This window comes from Phocoena phocoena, chromosome 20, assembly GCF_963924675.1.
Source record: "Phocoena phocoena chromosome 20, mPhoPho1.1, whole genome shotgun sequence".
NCBI classification, from domain to species: Eukaryota; Metazoa; Chordata; class Mammalia; order Artiodactyla; family Phocoenidae; genus Phocoena; species Phocoena phocoena.
The window spans coordinates 10,161,819-10,182,853 of NC_089238.1; the positions used below are offsets into that span (position 1 = coordinate 10,161,819).

Here is a 21,035-nt window from a genome sequence, read left to right on the forward strand (position 1 = left end):
TATGGTACAAAAATAGTTTATTACAAAAGAAATTCAACCAAAAAGCCTAATAATTTACATTGATATCAGTGCCTGGCTACAGCCCATCTCTCCCTCCTTACTGAACTGGGTAAAGGCCAGAGGGGAGGGCTGTTCCTTGGTTCCACCAGCTCTGGGAGAGGAGAAGGAAATGAATGATTGGGTGAAGTTCCAGATGGGAGACCGGTGCCTGAGAATAATATGGTAAGAGTCCCGGGCTGGGGGTGGGGACGAGATGGGGGAATATCCATGCTGAGAAGAGGGGGGCGGTTATGGGTAAATATATGTGCCTCTGTGCAAATCCTGGTCCAGAAGATTGGGGGGGGGGCAGAGTGAGATCTTCACAGTTTCCAGGAGGGCTGACCCCATAGGGCAGCGAGGTCCCTCCTCATGAGTCCGAGATCTGCCCCCCCATCCCTCTCAGCTACCTCCTGGAGCTGGGGAGGGGGGCACCGGCCGGCCAGGGGCTCGGAGGACCCCGGCATAGGGCAGGAAGGTCGGTGGAGATGAGGCGGGAAGGAAAAAATTGGGGGGAACCATGGGGAATCCAGGGGGGTCCTTGGGGGGAGACTGGGAGGGCGAGGAGGGTGGTGATGCTGACAGAAGACCTGTGGGAAGAGAAGAGAGAGGAGGGGTGAGGGCAGCGAAAGGCTGGATCCAGGGAGAAGGGGGCTGGGGACCCCCACTCCTGGGTTCTGAGGGAGGGCGGAGCTGGGCTGCTGGAAGTTGGGAGCCGGTTTCTCACCATTGGAGCTAAGGCGGCTGCTGCTCTCAGGGGAGGTGGTGGCACTCCGGTCAGGGGAGGGCTCTGGCTGGCATGCAGGAGCAGCCCGTGTGGCCTTCCCTCTCAGGATGTCGATGACCTGTGGGGCGATGCAGGGGTGGTGTCATCACCAGGCCACCCCTGCCCACACAGCCCTGCTTCTCTCCATCTCTCCTAGCTCACGGGGTCTCCTAGCTCAGGGAGCACCGCCTCTTTCTCAGTACGTGCAGGGGGGCAAGTCACTTCCTTTCTTTGTGCCTCAGTCACTCCTTTGTCTAGAACTCACACCCACGCCCTCAGGCTCACCGGCTCGCCTCCACGCCCTGGCACAGACGCGCACACGCCCACCGCCGCATCCCCTGCACGCACGTGCCCACTCACCTGTCACATCCGCGAGGACCGGCGCTCGGGCACAGACACCCCTGAAACCCCTGTAACCCCCGCCGCCACCAGCGCGCACACTCACTCACCCGGCGGCTGCGCGCCACCATGAGCGGCGTGTCGTTGTGGCAGTTCTTGAGGCCGCTGTCTGCGCCGCTGCGGACCAGCGTGCGCACGAGCGGGAGGAGCCCGCGGCCTGACGCCGAGTGCAGCGCCGAGCTGCCCGAGTACATTTGCGCGTTCACGTTGGCGCCGTGCTGCGGGCGGGTGGGCGCGGGTCAGGACCACCGCCAGGTCCCGGTGGAGGGCGTGGGGGGCGGAACCCAGGGGGCGGGGCTACAGTGAGGGGCGGGGCCGGGCGTGAGGGTGGGAATCACAACCTGGGGCGGGGCCAGATCGGGGTTGGGTGATAGAAGGGTAGAAGTTGGAAACAAAGGCGGGACAGAGCGGGATTGGAGGGGCGGCACCGAATCAACCGGAGCTGGACTCGGCAGCCCCGGCCAAAGCAGGGGCGGAGTCAGAGAAGGGAAGGGTCCAGAGTCTGGGCCTGATCCTGGACGGAGTCGGGGAGGAAGGACAGCGCGGGGACAGGGCCACAGCCGGAAGGCAGGGTCAGCAAGACTCTAGGTGGTTGGGGCCTGGGACGTTTTGGGGCCGGAGGAGGGATGGGAGAAGACCCGGGACTAGTTCGTAGCCTGGAGGGGTGAAGTCCTAGGGTTGACAGAACGAGGCCTAGAAAGAAAGGTCGGGGCTGGAAGCGCAGCAAGAGCAAGAGCCAGAACTGGAAGGCGGCGTCGGTGGCAGGGATGGGGCGACAGCCGGGTGGTGTCAGAGGAAAGGGTGGGCGAGAGGCCACGGGCAGGGGCCTCACCCACCTGTAGCAGCAGCTGCACCATGCTAAGGCTGTTGTTTTCCACGGCGTGGATGAGTGGGGAGCGGCCGCTCTTAATGTCCTGCGGCAGGGCGGGAAGGTTTTAAGCGTCTCCTAGCACTGCCCAAACAGCCGGCGGCCCGCATCCTAACCGCTGGGTCCAGCATCTCAATCCCCTTAGATTCTTCAAGCCCCACCCCACCCATTCGGGCTCTCTCCCACCCAAGCCCCGCCCCGTTGGCCCCGCCCCCCTGCTCCTCTTGGCCCCTCCCCCGGCCCAATCGCGCTCACCACCGCGTCGATGTCCGCGCCGTGCTCCAGCAAGAGCAGCACCGCTTCTTGGCACTCGGTGTTCACGGCCACGTGCAGGGCGGTGAGCCCTGAAGGAGGGGGAGGCTCAGTTAAACCTGGGCCTGGGGCTTTGCAGCCTCAGGACTCCAGGTCCTGCCGGACAACCCCACCCCGCGCCCGGGTAGATGCTCACCGTCGTAATTGCGGGCCTCCAGGTCCATGGTGCCCCCGGCCGCGCTGTCCAGCAGGGCCCGCAGGCAGGCCGGGCTGCGGTGCTCGCAAGCTAGGTGCGCTGCCGTCTGGCCGTGGCGGTCCAGTGCCATGGGGCTGGCACCGGCCATCACCAGGAGCCGGACCACAGACGGCAAAGTGGTGATCACAGCCAGGTGTAGCGGTGTCTGGGGAACAGAGACTGTGAGGGACCCGTTCCCTGCCCTGCGTCCCAGTCCTGCCTTCCTCAGAATTCCTGAGTCCTGACCCCCAGCTGTAAGTCTTAGGCAGCAACCAGAGATCTGGAGCACCTCGTCCCTCAGATTCAAGAGTCAGGGCCCCCAGCTCTTCTTCCCGTAGGAAACAGAAGTCCGGGTTCCCAGACCCCTTTCCCATTAGATCCAGGCCCCCAGGCCCCCAGCCTCACCTGCCGGAGGTTGTTGTAGATATCCAGCTCCCGGCCGCCATGCTGGAAGAGGTTGACTAGCCGATGCACAGCTGGTAGATTGCCCTGCACCACCGCAATGTGGAGTGGCCTGGGGGTGGAGGATCACAGGCATTAGAGGCTGGTCACCTCTCACCCCCATACTCTCAGCAGTGCTAATTCCAAAATGCGCAGGATACTTTAGAAGCGTCTCTAGAATCCAACCACTGCTCCCCACCCCCACTCCCTCCATCCTGTCAGGCACCACCATCTCCCCTCCTGGACTGTCCCCTCCTCGCTGGCCTCCCTGCTTCCATCCTGCTCTACTGTCTGTCCCTCACATAGCAGCTAGAGGGACCCTTTTAGACCCTAAGTCAGGTCATGCCCCTTTTCTGCACAGAATCCTCAGAGTAAAGTCCTCAGCGTGGCCCACAGGCCCTGTGTGATCTTGTTTCCTGCTCTTCAATTCCTTTTGATATCATCTCCGTCCACTCTCCTCAGCCCACTCTGGCCACTAGCCTCCTTGGTGTTCCTCAAACAAGGCATGCTTGCCTCCTAGGCCTTTGCACTGGCTGTTCCCTCTGCTGGGAAGAGTCTTCCCCCCATACCTGCAGGACTAGCTCCCCTCATTTGGGCCTCTGCTAAAATGGTACAGCAGTGGCTCCCTCCCCCACCCCCGGCTTTATTTTCCTCCAGTTCATCACCTGATGTGGTACACTTTACTCGTTTCCTGTCTGAATCTCCCCCCATAGAATGTCAACTCCACCAGGGTAGAGCGTTTGGTGTGCTTCCATCACTGCCCAGTGCCTAGGACAGCGGCTGGTGCTGAGCAGGTGCTCCACAAACACGCTCTGAATAGGTAAGTCCCTCTCAAGGATCCCCGGCCATCCTTGAAGCTGATAACCACATTCCCACCCCGCTCAAGGCCACAGTTTTCTCTTGTGGAATGGGTGGGGATGAACTCGATACCACCAGCAAGGTCTCCATCAGCGGTGACTGGAGATCACGGTCAGCCTCCATCCCAAGAGTATGTATGTGGAGGAAGTTTTGCCCAGAAGGGAGGTGGGACAAACTAGTCACTGTTTGGGAAGCTGGACTGCGCAACCCAGGTCCGCCCCGCCCCCCACTTCTGGACTGAAGGACTCATTCCCTCAGCTTCTGGGAAGGTTGTCAGCTCTCGGCTCTCTCTGGGAATTACCCTCCGCTGAAAAGAGCTGCTTGCCCAGGTCATGGGGGTGAGGTGGGTAGATGCCACCCAATGACATCCAGTGACTGGTCCGTGTGGGTGTCGAAGGCCTGGGCTTCTGGCCCCAACTCTGAAGGCCGCTCCAGCTGCAACATTCCCTGTGCGATAACTGAGGCCCTGATGAAACTACGTAGCAGCTCAAATTCTCCCTGTGCGCAGTCCTGCTTCCTCCATCTCTGTAGGCACTGATCTGGATAACACTTTTCAATAAACTTCCTGCCCCTTCCCAGGGCCCCGAACCTGGAAGAGCCATTTAGAGCTGAGAGCAACCTGGGACGACTGTATGGGGTGGGGGACATTAGCGCTGAGGGCACAAGGCTGACTGGAGGTACACAGTCCCTACAACCTTTCTTTAAAGGCCATTTTCTAGAGCAACTTCTTTCTCACCCACCACTGCTTGCTGACAAACCAGAGCGTGGCTAAGAGAGGTGAACAGCGGGTCTCCCAATTGTGGAACCTGCATCCAGAATCCAGCTCCCTAGGTACTGGAGGCAGAGAAATCCTGCAGCCCTGGGGGCTTTGCCGGGGCTGCAAATTGCGTTACAAGTTTCTCTAGCTGTGCGGCTAGGTGGCCCTTTACAGCCTCGGGTTTCTCCTCTGTAAAGTATAGCCTACAAGAACGCCCATCTCCCAGTAGGAGATTGTGCAGGTGTAACGCTGAACCTGGATCCTGAACCGAGAAAGCCAAATTTAAAAAGAAATCTTGGGGGAGGGGTCGGAGCTGGGCCAGGGCCCCCTTGGGAAGGGCTCCCTCCCCTCCCTGCATCTCCCAGGACGCCCGGCCTGGGTCCCCTTCGGGGCGGGAGGGGTTAAGTGAGGGCAGAGGGAGAAAATTATTTCAGAGAAACCGTCCAGGCCTGAGTTCCCATAAACGCGCGGGCCGCAGGGGGTGGGGCGGGGCTGGAGGAAGTGGGGACGGGAGGGGCGGCCCAGCCCTCGGACTTCCAGTAACAGGTCTGCTGGGCGGGGCTCCGCTTCCTGCTCCCGGGGGAGGGAAACCTGTCCCGTCGGGGATCTACCCCGGCCACCCGGCCATCCCAACTTCCATCCTCGAATAGGGCGGAGAGGGGAGCCTAATCCAAAGCGATCTAGTTACCCTGGGGGTAAGGGCCCCAACTTCTCCAGCCAGAGGACCCCTCTGGAACTCCACCCTCCAGGGCTCCGACTCCAGCTGGCTCCCTAACCCCCACATCTTGGCATCCATCCCCAAGATCTCTTGGGACCCGGGAATACGGTGCCCTAACTCATTGCGGATACGAACTTTCCCCTTCCCTCCAGAGTTCTAGATCCCCAAGCTGCCCTGCCCGCTGCTCCTTACCCGCCCAGGGGTCACGGAAGGCAGTCCCCCAACCTCTGCTCTCTGGGACTCAGGACGCGTTCCCCCCTCTCTTGGAGACCCAGACTTCCATCTCCCCAGTGCCTCCTGACTTCTTGGTGGCGGGGGGTGGGGGTGAGGGGTGGGGAGGTTGTCCGAATGCCCTGAGATCTTACTCCCTTGAATCCCTAGAAGTTCAGCCTCCCAACCATAGCTTTGCCATTCTGGGGACCCAGACCTAGCGTGTCCCTCCTCCCCCGCCCCCGCCTGGCCTGTGCCTGCTGCCCATTCCGGTAAAGTCTCGGCCCCAGCGGAAGGGGTTAAGGTTAGAGGGAGCGCCAGGAGGGGGAGGCTGTGAGTGAGTGACGGGTGCTGACGTGGGGGAGGCAGAGCAGCTGGGCTGCGGTCAGGTTCCGCGGGAAGGGATTTCCCCCAACAGGCAGCTGAGGCAGAAGTGTTTGCTTTGGGGGAGAGCGGGGAGGGCGGGGAAGGCGGCTGGGGTGTGGGGCTGGAGACTGGTGTGCCAGGTCACCTCTGCACCCTGCTTTCACAGGTTGCAAACAAATCACCCCTGGGGACAGATACAAATTAAATCTATTTCACTGATGACCCCAGACGTACCCAGAGTGGGCGGGAACTAGCTTTACCGAGCCCTGTATATGTATATCTCAGGTACTGTCTCCTGCTTGGGTTCACAAGGATAAGTCCACGACAACCCCGGGAGCTCTGTTCAACCAACCAAAAGCCACTCCCATGTACTGAGCACCTACTGTGTGCACCCCCCTCCGTTCTATGCACTGTTTGTATGTACATCACTGCACTGAATCCTAATTGTGATTATGAGCCCGGATTTCCAAATAGGGAAACTGAGGCTCGGGGATGTGAAGTCACCCAGGAGCCAGTGGTGGAGGCGCCCCCCTTTCCTTGTAGAAATAGGCTTGTCCATCCCATCTCCACCTGTGGTTTCCAGTCCCCAAACCCCAGTCCCAGACAATCGCTTTATAGAAATCATTTCATTTCTGCCTCACAGAGACCCTCATCTTATGCTTCCTGTTTTTACAGGGGGAAACTGAGGTAGAGAGGGGTGAGAAAGTGGCCGGCTGAGATTCAAACCGAGGTCGATAGGATAACAATAACCATGGCGGTCAAGTATATCGAGTGCTTACTATGTGCTAGGCCCTCCCATGCAGGATTTTTCAGTAGCTTTGTGCTGCTCAGAAGCATGGCCCCTCAAACGGCAGATGATAAAACCATGAGATTTGGGAAGTCAACTTAAGGGGTCGTCAAGTTAATTTAGTGGGCTATGGCCAGGAAACAATGACATAAGACGAGAATAGAAAATCCCAAAGTAGATCCCAAGTCGGAAGGGTGAGTGTTGTTTTGTTCTGTGCAATTTTTATTTCAAGTTTATATGTGCGTGTATGTGCTGGGTTTAGTAAAAAGCAATAACGATAATAATACCAGTAATTAATACATATTGAACAGGCAATCTGCGAGGCTCAGTGCTAGGAGTTTAACATGTATAGTTCGTATAATACATTGGTCAGTGAGATGTCTTCCTCATTTTGGGATTTTGATAAAACATTTGAAGCCCACTGCTCCAAAAACATTCCTGGGAGGTAAGTGCTCTCAGGGTGCCCAATTTTTCAGAAGAGGAAACTGAGGTCCAGAGAGGGAAAGGGGCTTGCTCAGAGTCACACAGCGGTGGAGACAGGGTTCTAACTCTGGTGCAGGTAACTTGAAAGCCCACGCTGAGTGCCCCTGTGCTGTGGTGGGTGGGTGAGGTGGGTGGAAGGTTGGTCTCCCCACTCCCTACTGCCCTCCATGAATGGGGGACTGTCACTCACGTGTCTCCGTCCTCGTCCGCATGGGTGGCCATGGCGATGTCAGCCGACAGGGGGTGTTCCATGGAGCACATCAGGGGGTACAGGGGTGTAGGCAGGTTCAGCAGAGGAAAGGGGGGGCCCATTGTTGGGGTGGGGTACAGGGACAGTAAAGGTCCTGGGCAGAGAAAGGACATGTGTGAGACCAAGCCCACAGATCCTCAACCCATCCTCCACCTCCCGGCCTTCGCTACTGCGTGTCACCTGCCCTTTTTCCCAGGTCCCTTTTGCATCTCCTACTGAGTCCTCAAGGTGCAAGACAAACTCCTCTACCGCATCCCTCCTCTGGGCTCCCGCAGCTTCCGCCAGCCCACCCCCTGCCCCAGCCCAGGACACTCTCACTGTCACATCTTTACTTGTGTCTGATGCCCCATCTCCCACTAGGCAGAGAGTCCCTTAAGGACTGAACCCCCATCATCACTCAGCAGGGGGACCTCAGGGCCTGTTTGCTGAGTGAATTTGTGGCTGAGGGAGGTAAGGATGGATGAAGCACTGGATGTAGGGTGTGGGGTGAATGTGTACAGAGTTTGGGGAGAGGGAATGGTGCCAGAAACATGTTCAGATCAAAGTGTTGGAAGGGACCATGGTAGCAGGCAAATCCATATCCACCCATCACACAGATGGGGAAAACTGAGGCCCAGGTTCTCATCGGGGGAATAGGAAAAAAGGAGAAGGCTGTGACCGGCCTCCTGATGCACAGCTTGAAGCTGTACTCTGACGGGGTGGAAGGTGCAGAAACTGGGCAAAGGTCTGGAGGCACTAGGCATGGGGTCTCTGCAGCTCTGAGGGTCACTCCGAGATCGTGAGGTGGGCACAGCTGTGGGAGGGGCCACCCCCTCCTGGAGGTCAGGGATGAAGACAGGATCCAGAAAATGGATTTTGGCCTTCTCTGTCTTCTCCTGGTCCTTGGGGGTTCCCATTCCTGAACCCCCAAGTTTCCTGGTCCTTGCATGTCCAATACCAGGTCTCGACACCCCGAGGCCTTCTGCCCAGAGGCCCCTGAATCCTTCTTCCTGGCTCTAAATCCTTGAGTCCCAGAACTCCCCAGTCCTGCCCCCAATTCTTAGACTGAGCCCAAGCCCCCTAAGGCCACCTGAACTTGTGACCCCAGTGAACACACTGGTCACTTGCAAGCACACAGAACTGGGTGCTCAGAACCCCAGATCTCTGGCCTGCTGGCTCCTTAAGGACCCCTGGTATCTGGATCGGTTTCCTTGGGTCCTTGTGATCCCAGATATTGGGGTGCTCAGAACTCCAACGTCGTTCTCCTAATTCCCATCGTCTCCCGATATCTTGGTTCCCGAGATTTTGACATCCGGGGATCCTTAATATCTGTCTCCTTAGAACCCCAGTCTCTGTTCCTCTGACTTCCTTTGACCCCACATATAGTTCGGGATGCCAGGACCCCAGTTTCTTGGGTCCAAGTGCTGATTCCTTATAACCCTAGATATCTGGGTTCTGAAGAGTTCCCGGGGCTTGATTCCCTGAGAACCCATTTCTGTACTGCTGGGCACTGTCTCCTAGCTCCCTATATGTGGCACTCGGACCCTGGGCTCTATCCCTCAGGGCCCCCTGACACCCAGCCTTCCTACAACCCCGATACCTGTGTTCCAAGGCACTGCTCACTGAAGCTCCCATATCTGCACCCCTGGGACCTCAGGCTGTGCGCCCAGCTCCCCAGGAACCCCATATCTGTGCCCTTGGGACCTTGGCTTCTGTCCCCCAGCTGCCCGAGGCCCCGTATATTACGTCGGAGCTCTGCCCCTGGCTCCGGTAGTGACCCTCTGCACTGCCTGGCCCCCACCCGGCCATGACCCGCGGAAGCCACTCACCCTGGTAGTAAATTGCTTCTGGCCGGGCCAGGCCGTGGGGGGGCGCAGGCACCGCTGGCGTGTCTAAGCCACCGCGGAGGGGATCCGGGGGGACGATGGGGCCCGCAGCGCCGCGGGGGGCGGCGGGCTCCGGGGAGGGCGCACGCAGAGGGCGCTTGCGGAGCGGCAGCGCGGCGCCTGGGGGTCCGGAGGCCTTGGGCCGGGTACGCAGGTCCACAGGCCCCTCGTCCATGGTCCCCGCGGGGCATCGGGGCATGGGGCCGCCGGGGACGGCGGCCGAGCGGGCGGCCGGAGTGCGGCTGGGTTGGCGGCACGGGAGGGTGGCTGCGCCGAGCGCCGGGACTTCCCCTGCTGCCGGCTGAACTGAAGGGACTTTTGTCGGCCCGGGCGGTGCCGACAGCCTGCCTCCCCGCCCCCGGCCCCCCCGGGGCCACCCGTCCGCCCCAGGGGTTTCCTGGACCCGCCGCCGCTCCCGCCGTCCCGCGGTGCAGCCTGCAGAGCGCCCCGCCCGCGCCGCGCCCCGCACCCGCCCCCTCCCAGCCCCGCGGCGCCCGGAGCGGCCGGGTCTTGGCGTGGGGCGGGGGGTGGGTGGGAAGAAGGCGGGGTCGCGGGTTGCGGGGTCCCCACCCCTGCGGCTGCGGGCGTCAGGCTCTGTCTCCGCTTTTTTGTCTTTCTGGCTATAGGCCTCTGTATCTCTCAGTCTGGCTTTCGGGTCTGGATAGATGTCTCTCTATCTCTGTGTCTCTGTTCTCAGTGTCTCTGTCTCTATCGTCTCTTTGCTTCCCTCACCATCTCTCTGTCACTCGAGTGCTGTCTGCTCTCAGCCTCTCCTCCAGGGAGGCAATTCCCTGAGGCCCTGGGGTCGCTAAGACGCGGGTTCGATTCCCTACTCCTACTTCCTCGCTGGGTGACCTTGACCAGGCACTTCCCTTCTGTGAGCCGTTTCCTCCTTTGTGGGAGCGAAAAGACGCACCCGGGGCAGGCGCCCAGGCACTATCCCTCAGCCTGCCCTGCCCCCATCTCTGCCTCCTCCTGTGCCTCCTCAGCTTTGGGTCTGAACTTCGTTGGGGGTGGTGTTCGGTGGGTAGTGCGCAGGGAAACAGTGAACGTGTTTCTTCCCGGCGGGGTCCCTGCACCCAGCCGGAGCCGCTGGGCACACGGTGGGTGCTCCGGGAATCCTCGATGCACAGTGAAAGAAAGAGACGTGGCGAAAGGGGCATGGAGGTCGTGAGAGACTAAGGAGGAGGGAGACGGGGACATAGCAAGAGCCGCAGGGCCGCAAGACCAGAGTCACAGCGACCAAAGCCCGGGCCCAGGAGGCGGGGGCCGTCTGGCTCCCCTTCAGCCCCGCGTCCCGCTCCCATCCCGGGCGGGGTTGGTGGGTGGGGAACAGGCCCGGCTGGTTGGGGGCATGACTCAGAGGCAGGCAGGAGCTGCGGGCGGCTGGGCGGGGTGGTGTAAGCGGGGGGAGGGAAGGGCAGAGGCGGGCTTCTCCCGTGTCCCCTCCCCGGCCTCCCTTCTCCCCGCCCCGGGGAGGGGCCCCAGTCGCGCGGGGCTTTCCCGGATTTCCCTGGAGGCGGGGCCGTCGCTGGGGTTGAGTGCCGGTCACGGAGTTACCGGAGGCGGAGCGGAAGGCTTTGGGGACCTAAGGGGGCGAGGGAATGGGTGCTGCACCTCGGGTCTGTCCAGGCGGCTCGCAGGGTCTCCCTGGTTCTGTGTGTCTCCCCATGTCTTTGCATCTCCATCCCTGGCCTCCCTCTCTCTGTCTCCAGCCCCGTCCCACATTTTTGTCTCCCGATCTCTGGCTGCGCCTCGTCTCCCCTTCCTGGGACCCTGAAAATGGGTGTGGGCCCCCGGTTCTCAGAAAGGGACTTTGCCCAAGACTGGGGCCCCACCCCAGTGGATCGTTAACCGGGCTGACAGAAGCCTCACCCTTTTCCCCCTTCTCTCCTTTCTGCCTCTCTGGATCTCCCCCTCGGCCGCCTGTAATGGGAGAGCATCTGGGGGCAAGACCTGGGTTCAAGTCCCACTTCCACCCCTTGTTGACAGTGGACCCTAGACAGGTCATTTCTCTTGAGACTCAGTTTGTTCTTCTGGAAAATGGGGCTGATGTCACCCCCTGCCCACAGAGTTGTGGCTACAAGGGAAAAGGTGAGGGAATTAGGGTGGAAAGTCTGGGGTCCCCGCCTACCCAGCCCTCACCTCCCGGGACTCTCAAACACAGGGGAGGGCTGGGATATAGAGCACTACCCTGCTGTACAGAGGGCAGCTGAGGCTCGGAGCAGCGGGGCTTGTCAAGGTGATGGCCCTAGGAAGTAGTGCTGGATGGCTGCCCAAGGGCCTCCCACTCCCGGGCTCCCTTGCGGCCGGTGGAGAAATGGCTGTGGGCCCAGATAGGGGGAAGGGGGTGTCTGCGCTCGGCCCACAGGGGCTTGGAGGGGCTGAGAAAGAGGGCGCTGGGGGTTCTGAGTCTGAGGATGGAGGAGGGATAAAAGAGTCTGAGGGAGGAGGTGAGGGTCTGAGGGAGAAGGAGAAGGTCTGAGAAGGACCAAGTGAGGACGGTGGCTCTGAGGGAAGAGGAGAGAGTGGGGGCGGCGGTTGGAGGATGAAAGATCTGAGGGAAGAGGAGGTTTGAAGAGGGTCTGAGGGTGGCGGGGGGAGGAGAAGGGAGGCCTGGAGTCAGCACCGCCCCGCAGCTGTCTCTGATTTCCCAGAATCTTTTGCTGCTCAGGAAAGTCCCAGCTCCCACAGCTGCCTCCCTCCAGTGTCGGGAACGGAGGATGAGGAACCAGGATGGCTCCCCCCTCCTTTCTCCCCTTGCCCCCTGTGCCCTCGGTGGGAAGGACCAGGGTCTCCCCTCTCTGGGCCTTGAGCTCTGGAGGTCCCCCACCGGTAGGGGCGGCCCCTGGATGAGTCCCAGAAACTTCCCAGAGGAGGCCCGGAAGTCCTGCCTGGTGTCTAACCCCTTTCCCTCACACAGGCCACCCTTTGTACCTGTTCAGATCTCCTGCCTCCTACTGCTTCTTCTCCCCTTGTCCTTCCCCAAACGTCCCTGGGGGAGGAAGGGCCACGATTATACCTGTTCAAGGTCCCAAGAGGGAAATGAAGTCCTAGCTAGAAGGCTGTGATCCTGGAACAGCTTTCTTGCTCTTGGTGGGGTTGGGGGGAGAGCTCAGTTTCTCCTGAGAGGAGAAGATTGGGCTGGTCAGACCCTAAGTTCCTGTTGGCTTCATTCCTGGGCCTTCTCTTTGCTTCTGACTGAGGCCTGGGTATAAGTCCTGTCTCGGGCTTTCATTAGCTTTGTCACTTGCAGCAGTTATCTAACCTTACGGAGTCCCAGCTTCCTCATTTATAAAACAGACCAAACCAAGAAGATACGCTTCCATTCTGTAGGTCCTGAATTATAAAGTGCTCAATACAACGTAGCGGCGATTGTCATTCTTCCTGTGATAACCATTCTTCCTGTTATAACTCGGCATAGGAATAAAAACAATGATTATTATTATTATTGATTAACCCAAATTTTCAACGGCAGGACCCATTTCATTGAGGAAATTAGGATTCAACATGCTGGGCTTAGAGACATGGGTTGGAGCCCTGGCTCTGCCATGTGCTGGCTGTGTGACCTTGGGTAGGTAGCTTTCCCTCTCTGTGCCTTTGTCGTGACTTTATGGTTGGGGGTGATAACAGCTTCTGCCTCTCAGGACTGCTGAGCAGATTGAGACCAGGTGTGCAGAATGAATGGCTGAATGAATGAATGATATCTGTTCTCGTCTCCATGTTGCCTGCCTTCACCCACCAGGCCAGGTCTTTCTTGTCACCGTTTTCCACCCAGAGATGACACAAGATGGACATATTCAGTCTAGCTGAGCTCCCACTAGGAATTGACCCACTTCATTCTCTTGACACCTTGTGAGGAAAAGTCAACGAAAATCCCTATTTTACAGAGAAAGAAACAGGCACAAAGGAGCGAAGTCACTGCCTAGGGAAATGTGAGAGACAGGGGGAGTCATGTCTTTAAACCAGGTCTCTGTGACCCCAGCATCCTGGTTGCTGCACCACTTACCTGGGAGGGGTGGTCATTAGCCTTCCCTCTCGGCTCTAATGCTAGACACTTCCTGGGAAGAAACGGTTTAGATGGGGAAACTCAGGCACAGGGGAGGCAAGGTCACGTGCCCTAGGGTCTACACTCTCCCTACAGTGCTCTTCTGCAGGCCAGGGAGGGTTGAGCCAACGGAGAGAAGGTCACATCGCAGCAGGAGGGAATCAAGTTAGCTTTAAGAGAGGCTTGGGGAGAGCAAGTGAATTTTGCAGACAGAGGAAAACAGAGACGGTGATCAGGATGGGAAGGGACTTGCCCAAGGTCACACAGCCTCCCGTCTGGGCTCTGGGCTGCAAGTCCACCCTGGGTTGGCAGGCAGCTCTGTTCTCCGAGGCTCCACCCCACCCCCAGGGGTGAGTGCAGGCCAGCTTCCTGGAGCATGCCCTGCACCTCCTGGTTCCTCCCCACCCTGGGGCCTTGGAGGCTACTGGAATCCCTGGCACTAGGCAGGATCAGCCCATCTGGGGCTTGGGCCAAGACTTAATCTTCCCTTTTCTCCCTCTTGCTGGGTCTGCACGCACTTTGCTGAGTCAGAGGATTGCAACATCCTCTCCAGGCGGGCTTTGAGACTGGACACCCTCCCTGGCATTCACTGCCTTGATCAGACAGGGGCGATGCGGCGGGAGAGGTTTGCGGATATCAGCATCTGCCCTGGGCGGGGGTAGGGGGAGTGGTGTTCTGGGAAGGTCAGGTGTAGGGCAGAGGGGTCCCAGTGAGCTGAATGTGGACAGTCAGGAGGTATAACACTGAGCCTCAGTGTCCTCATCTGTAAATGGGGCTCACTCTTTAATTGTGTGGGTTCAAACCCCAGCTCTGCCACTTAGCAGCTCTGTGACCCTCGGCAAGTGACTTACCTTCTCTGAGCCTCAGTTTCCTCATCTATAAAATGGGGTAAAACCAGCACACGTCTCAAAGGATTGTTGTGAGGGTCAAATGAATTAACACACGTTGGCACAGGCTGGCGTGGAGTAAGTTGTCAGTAAATGGAAGCTGTTATTTTCAAATAATTGCTGTTATTAATATAGGGTATGGGAGGGCTGCCACAGAGGCATGCTGCTTGGATCCTCTTTTAAGAAAGGACTTGTGGCCCAGCTGCCAGGTGTGCAGATGGCTAACAGTTGGCTCCCTCAACTTGGTCTGCCTCAGCTTGCCACCTGGGGACATGGTCTCCCGGGCAACCTCTGGCCATCAACAGAGCCGGGCAGGGTCGGAGGGTCTGACCATTTCCACCCACTGTGGGATTCCTCTCATGGGCAGTCTTTGCTTCAGGGGCTCCCCCTGGGGCTGGCATCACGGCCTGATGGTCCCCCTCCCCAATTCTTCTTCCCCCACCCCCTTTTCTCATAAACATTTTGCCTTCCTAATTGTGTCTGCTTTCTGGGGGACCCCATCCACGACAATCGGTTTTGGAGTCAGACAACCTGAGTGTGAGTATCAGCTCTGCCTGAGTGGCTTTGGAGTGGCGTCTGATCTCTCTTGGCCTCAGTTTCCCCCTCTGAGTCATGGGGATGATAACATGATGGCTGAGAGGATCCAGTGAGTTAGCAATAGCCCCTTCAGCGCTGTTGTCTCCGTCATCCTCATCTGTAAGGAGTGAGACGAATCGAATCTGGGTCTACCTTCCACTCTGCCAGTTTCCAGCCCTGTGGCCCTTGCCAAGTGCTTTGCCCTCTGAGCCTGGTCTGGCCCTCTGGGTCCTGCCTCTTCCATCAGACTAGCTCACTGAGTGGTGTAGCTTGAATCGGCCATCTTACTAGGAGCACTTAATGAGATTAAGTCTCGTCCCCAGTATTAAAGGGCAAGCTATGAATTACCCAGGAGGAAGCTGGTGTCTGCGTCACCCATCAGCCTAGCCACTCCCTGAGATGGATGACCCTCCCTGGATGAACCCCCTCCTTCCCAAGCCCACCTTCCCAGGGCAGAGCACAGAGCCCATCTCTGAGGAAGGGACAGCACCTTCCCTGAAAAGCTGGCCTTTTCCCTGGAAGTCGGTGCCTCCCCAGCCCGAGGCCACAACCTCCCCTGCAGCCACCACAGCTTAAAAACACAGATGCGAAAGTTCCCCAGGCTCCTGGAAAAGCAGGTCACGCCAGGCCCTTCCTCATTTGAGCAGGGGCCCTGGTGGACTCACCTTCCCTGGCCCCAACCGCTGTCCCAGTCTGGGCCACCCCTGCCCTGTAGCACTTTCCCACAAGAGTGAGGATGGGGCAGGCGTGTCTCCACTACCCCTCCTGCCCCGTGGAATCAGGTTGCAGGCTGGGAGCGAGCAAATCACTGCACTGAAGCCTCCCAGCTGCTCAACCCTGGGTAGGCTCAGTTTCTACATCTGAAAGACTGGGGCTGGTCACCTGGAGCCCTGGCTCTGGGCTGGCTGGTGACAGCTGGGGTACACGAGACCTCTGACTGTCAGGCTTACTGTGGGAGGTGGGAGTGAGGGTTGGCTTGTGGCATCTCCTTTGGACATTACCCACCTCTGAACTTGTCACTTTGGCCTCCTGTGATCACACGGTCACAGGACATTCGCTTGCTTCTGGGAAAATTGTATCGTGTGTTTCAGATCCCAAATTCTCTTCTGTGGCTTCTCACCGCACCCTCCTGCCCCAGCCTCAGGAATTTTGCCCCCTGGAGAACCAAGTCATCTGAGGAACGGAGAGGTGTGGAATCGTGGGATGAAAAAGAATATATATTTTAAAATTATGGACCATAATGTGGAGAATTGCATGACATAGAATGTTCCATTTTGTGAACAGTTAGGCTCAGAAATGGTTCTGCCATTTCCTCAGAAGCCTCTTCAGGCCTCTTTCAAATCAGAACTCACTTGCCTCTCCCTCCTCTCAAGGTAACTCATTCTTTTTTTTTTTTTTTTAGATTTTTAAAATTTTACTTATTTATTTTTGGCTGCGTTGGGTCTTTGTCGAGGCTCTCAGGTTCCCTCTAGTTGTGGCGAGCAGGGGCTACTCTTCACTGCAGTGCGTGGGCTTCCCACTGTGGTGGCTTCCCTTGTTGCGGAGCATGGGCTCTAGGTGCACGGACTTCAGTAGTTGTGGCTTGCGGGCTCAGTAGTTGTGGCACATGTGCTTTGTTGCTCTGCCGCACGTGGGATCTTCCGGACCAGGGCTCGAACCTGTATCCCCTGTATTGGCAGGCGGATTCTTAACCACTGCGCCCCGGGAAGCCCAAGGTAACTCATTCTTTTATGCTTCTATTGCTTTCCTTTTACTACCTGTGAATACACACTTGACCACTACAGTTTTGAATTCATTTATTTATTTATTTTGCAGGACTGAAACTGTCTTTATTCACATAAGACATGGTTGTGTACATAGAAAATCCCATATCTATGAAAAGCCACCATAATAATTCAGCAAGTCTTAGACTTTAGGTCAATTTACAAACGTCAACCGTATTTCTTTTCTTTATTTTTTTATTATTTAAATTTTTTTTAATTAAAAAATTTTTATTTTATATTGGAGTAGAGTTGATTTACCAATGTTGTGTTAGTTTCAGGTGTACAACAAAGTGATTCAGATATATATATATATATATATTCTTTTTCAGATTCTTTTCCCTTATTGGTTATTACAAAATTATTGAGTATAGTTCCCTGTGCTATACAGTAGGTCCTTGTTGGTTATCTATTTTATATATAGTAGTGTGTATACGTTAATCCCCAACTCCTGATTTATCCCACCCCTACCCCCATCCCCACAGTTTTGAACCTTAGGTCTGGCTTCCTGTACTCAATCTTATTATGTCTGTGACGTTCGCTCATATTCTTACGTCTGTTGGATTGCCTTCATTTCCATGACAGTGTATCTCCTCTTGCATGGAAAACCACAGTTTGTGTATCCATTCTCCTGTTGATGGGTATATGAGTGGTCTCCAGATTCTGCCTCTTTTGACAATGCTGTGTGCGTCTCCTGGCACCCATGAGTACACGCATTTTCCCCCAGAATCCAAGAGTGGAATTGTTGGGGCATAGGGTGTGCAGATGTCCAGCTGTGGAAGATACAGTCAGACAGTTTTGCACCAAGTTTCACTCCCATCTCCAATGTCTGCTGTGAGTTCTCCTTGCCCCACATCCTTGTCACCCACTGGATCTGGCCAGACTTTGAAAATACGAGTCATCCCGTTATTCGTGCCTGTGTGCGAATCCCGTAGTGGTTATAATTTGCAATTCTCACCCCTTAATGAGGTTGAGTCCACTGTCCACTTGAATCCAAGCACACAGAATCTTTGGACAAAAAAACTCTAGCTCCTTAGATAAACCATAATGGAAAAGAATCTGGAAAATAATATATATATATGTATGTATAACCGAATCACTTTGCTGTACGGAAGAAATTAACACAACATTGGAAATCAACTATACTTCAATTAAAAAAAAAACAACAACAGCTCTGGGGCCTTAGAATCTCAGGGGCAAAGAATTCTAGAGTCCCAGACTTTTAGGAACAAGGCATTCCCAGAATCCTCCTTTGAGTAATGGGGATTGCTCATGTCTTTAACTCATAAGGTTGCGGACAGGATGAAAGTGCATAGTGAACGCTCAGGAAGTGTGTTTCCCCTAAGGCAGGAATTTCATCCATTTTGTTCTTTTCTGTGTTTGTCACCTCACACAGGATAGAGGCTCAATAAATATTTACTGAATGGATGAATCTGAGACTCCAAGGATCCAAGATACTTGCCATGGTGGAACTTTAGGAGCAAAGACGAACAGAATTTAAATAATAAAGAATGATCAGGTCAGAGAGTCTTAGGAACTAAAGAATGATCAAAAAGCATCTTTGACAAACCTAAGACTCACTGCTTTAATGCTTTAGAAACGAGGAAAGCTCCATTGGCAGAGGCCTCCTAGCTCTTGGAAGGGTCTCAGGTGGGACCTAAAAGACAAGGCCTCTGCCTTCTCATCCTACTTGTACCTGCTTCTCCATGTGGCTCTGACAGCCACCCGATTCCCAGCGCTTCCCTCACCCTTCCGGCCTCTTCCCACCTCATCCTCCCTGCACACATGGATGGATTTTGAGAGAGCTATTCCTGCCTGGGGCGTGAGTGGGAGAAAGTCCAGGCTCCTGCCCCAGAGGCCCTGAACCAGGCACCACCTCCTCCTGCCTTATCTCCCACTGCTCTGCCCTCACCCACACCCCAGCTTTCAGCAGCGGCCTTTCCCCCCACCCTCCTGCCCACACTCGCCCCTTTCACTTCAGCCTCAAAAATCCATCTCTCGCACAGAGATCCAAACCAGGGCACACAGCAGATGTTCAATCAACATATCAGGGCTCAGCTCTGCAGCCTGTCCTCCAGGAAGCCCTCCCTGATTTCTCTCCATAGGTTGGGTCGTGCCCCCCTCTGGATTCCACAGCCGAAGTCCCAGCCATTCCGGGATGTCACTGTCTCGGGGCAGATCAATCTCCCCTACGTGTGAGACTGTGAGGGCAGGCAAGGGGCTGTACATACCCAAACTCTTTCCCGAACAGCTGAGACTGAAGGGAACTGATCTGTCAGCTCCATCTGACTATTGAAAAAGACTTTCTTACAATGCTCTGAATTGTGCACCCCGGATGCCATCCCTCTGGGACCCAGGGATGGCTATCCTCGCTTTTCTAGGTCAACAAGGAGTGCCCAGTGGTTCAAAGGGACTCAGGTAAGGCCTGACAGTGCTCAGCCCAGGACCTGCCCTCCTGAGACACAGGAGCCATTGTCAGCGGCTCAGCTGTCTGCCCCCAGTTTCACCCTAAAGCCTTATAAAGCCCTTCTGTTTTGTTTGTAAGCATTTCTTGCGTGTGCTTGTGTACCTGTGTACCCACGGTGAGACCGGAGACCTCAGCACCCACCTCCTCCCCGAATCCCTCCTCCTTCACCGGAGGCACAGAGAGGTTAGGGGCTTTGCCTAAGGTCCCACAGGCCAGGGAAGGGCAGTGGGAGATAGGATTTTTAAAACCTTATCGAGGGACTTCCCTGGTGGCGCAGTGGTTAAAAATCTGCCTGCCAGTGCAGGGGACACGGGTTCGAGCCCTGGTCCGGGAAGATCCCACATGCCATGGAGCAACTAAGCCCGTGCGCCACAACTACTGAGCCCACGTGCCACAACTACTGAAGCCCGCATGCCTAGGGCCCGTGCTCCACAACAAGAGAAGCCACTGCAATGAGAAGCCAGCGCACCACAACAAAGAGTAGCCCCCGCTCACCGCAACTAGAGAAAGCCCGTGCACAGCAACGAAGACCCAATGCAGCCAAAAATAAGTAAATAAACAAAAACCCCAAACTTTATTGAGGTGTAATTTACGATACAATAGATACAATAGAATGCACTCATTTTAAGTGTGTACCAAGGACGAGTTCTGATAAAAGTTTATAGTCGTATTATCGCATCACAAGCAAGATATAGGAGAATTCCATCGCCCCAAAACTACCCCTATTCCCCTTTGCAGTCAAACCCTCCTTTCATCCCAAACCCTGGCAGCCACCAGTCTGTTTTTTTTTATTCCTATAGTTTTGCTTTTCTAGAATGTCATATAAATGGGATCATACATTATGTACCCTTTTAGAAAAACTCGTGAAAGAATTTGCATACAGTAAAATTCACTCTTTTCTCTCTACTGTTCTATAAGCTTTGTGACACGCATGCAGTAGTCACCGCCAGAATCAAAATGCAGATGGTTTCCCATTACCCCCAAAATCCCTTCTGCTGGCCCTCTGTGGTCACACCCTTCCCCACCCCACCCTCACAACCGTAGATCTTGCTTTCTGTCACTATTCAGAATGTCTTGTAAATGAAATGATAGAGACTTCTGCGTCTCCCTTCTCTGGCTCAGTTTAATGCATCTGCGATTCACTCAGGTTGGCATATCAGAAGCGTGTTGGATTTTATTGCCACGTGTGGATAGATCACAGTTTGCTTCTCCATCTACCAGCTGAAGAACCTCTGGGCTGTTTCCAGCTGTTGGCTGATTCTGAAGAGAGCTGCTAGAAACATGCGCGTATAGGTTTTTTGTGTGTGTGTCCAGAGGTTTTTATTTCTCTTGGGTAAGTACCCAGGAATGAAATTGCTGGGTCACATGAGAAGTGTATACTTAACCTCTGGGGAGATTGGCAAACTGTCTTCCAAAGTGGCTACTCCGGTTTGCATGCCCAACAGCAGGGGCGTGAGAGATCTGATTGCAGAACCACGATGTGAGTCCGGCTCTGAGACGGATCTGAGGGCTTGGCCACCAAGCCACACCGCTCCTGGAAAACAATGATTGCAACAAAAGCTCTTTCCCCCTTGGTCACCACGCATGCAGTTGCTTAAAAAGAAGAAGAATGAGGAAGCGATTCTGGACTGATGTGGTGTGCTCCCCTTGATGTGTTGCTAGGAGGAAAGTGCAGAACAGGATAAGAGTGTGTGCCGTTTGTGGAAAGAGGGGAGGGGGAGGACATATATCTACATATTTTCTTGTCCGTGCGTAGACTATCTCTGGGATAAAACACAAGAAACTGGGAGATGGGAACAACACTGGGGAGGGGAGGGGCAGGGGTCACTACCATTTTGTGCTTTTTGGATTTTGAAACTTGTGAATGTCTTACAGGTTCAAAATAGATGCATGCAATCCATTTATTCCACCAACAAGGTATTTCAGGCCTTGCCCTGGTGGTGAACAAATAAGGTCTGGTGCTTGGGGAGTCAGAGTCTAGTTCTCAAGACAGACTGTCAGTATGA

General features: G+C 55.8%; 1 protein-coding gene across 1 annotated transcript; it reads right to left on the bottom strand.

Moving 5' to 3' along the window:
- On the bottom strand, positions 1–9,571 carry BCL3 (BCL3 transcription coactivator). The gene is made up of 9 exons (XM_065898982.1): positions 9,235–9,571; positions 7,367–7,520; positions 2,962–3,070; positions 2,518–2,722; positions 2,325–2,413; positions 2,038–2,115; positions 1,252–1,419; positions 764–881; positions 1–626 (listed from the first exon to the last, which is right to left on the bottom strand). Exons 1-9 carry the CDS (start codon positions 9,488–9,490, stop codon positions 439–441), a joined length of 1,365 nt encoding a protein of 454 aa, XP_065755054.1. The 5' UTR covers positions 9,491–9,571; the 3' UTR covers positions 1–438.
- Positions 9,572–21,035: the final 11,464 nt, after the last annotated feature.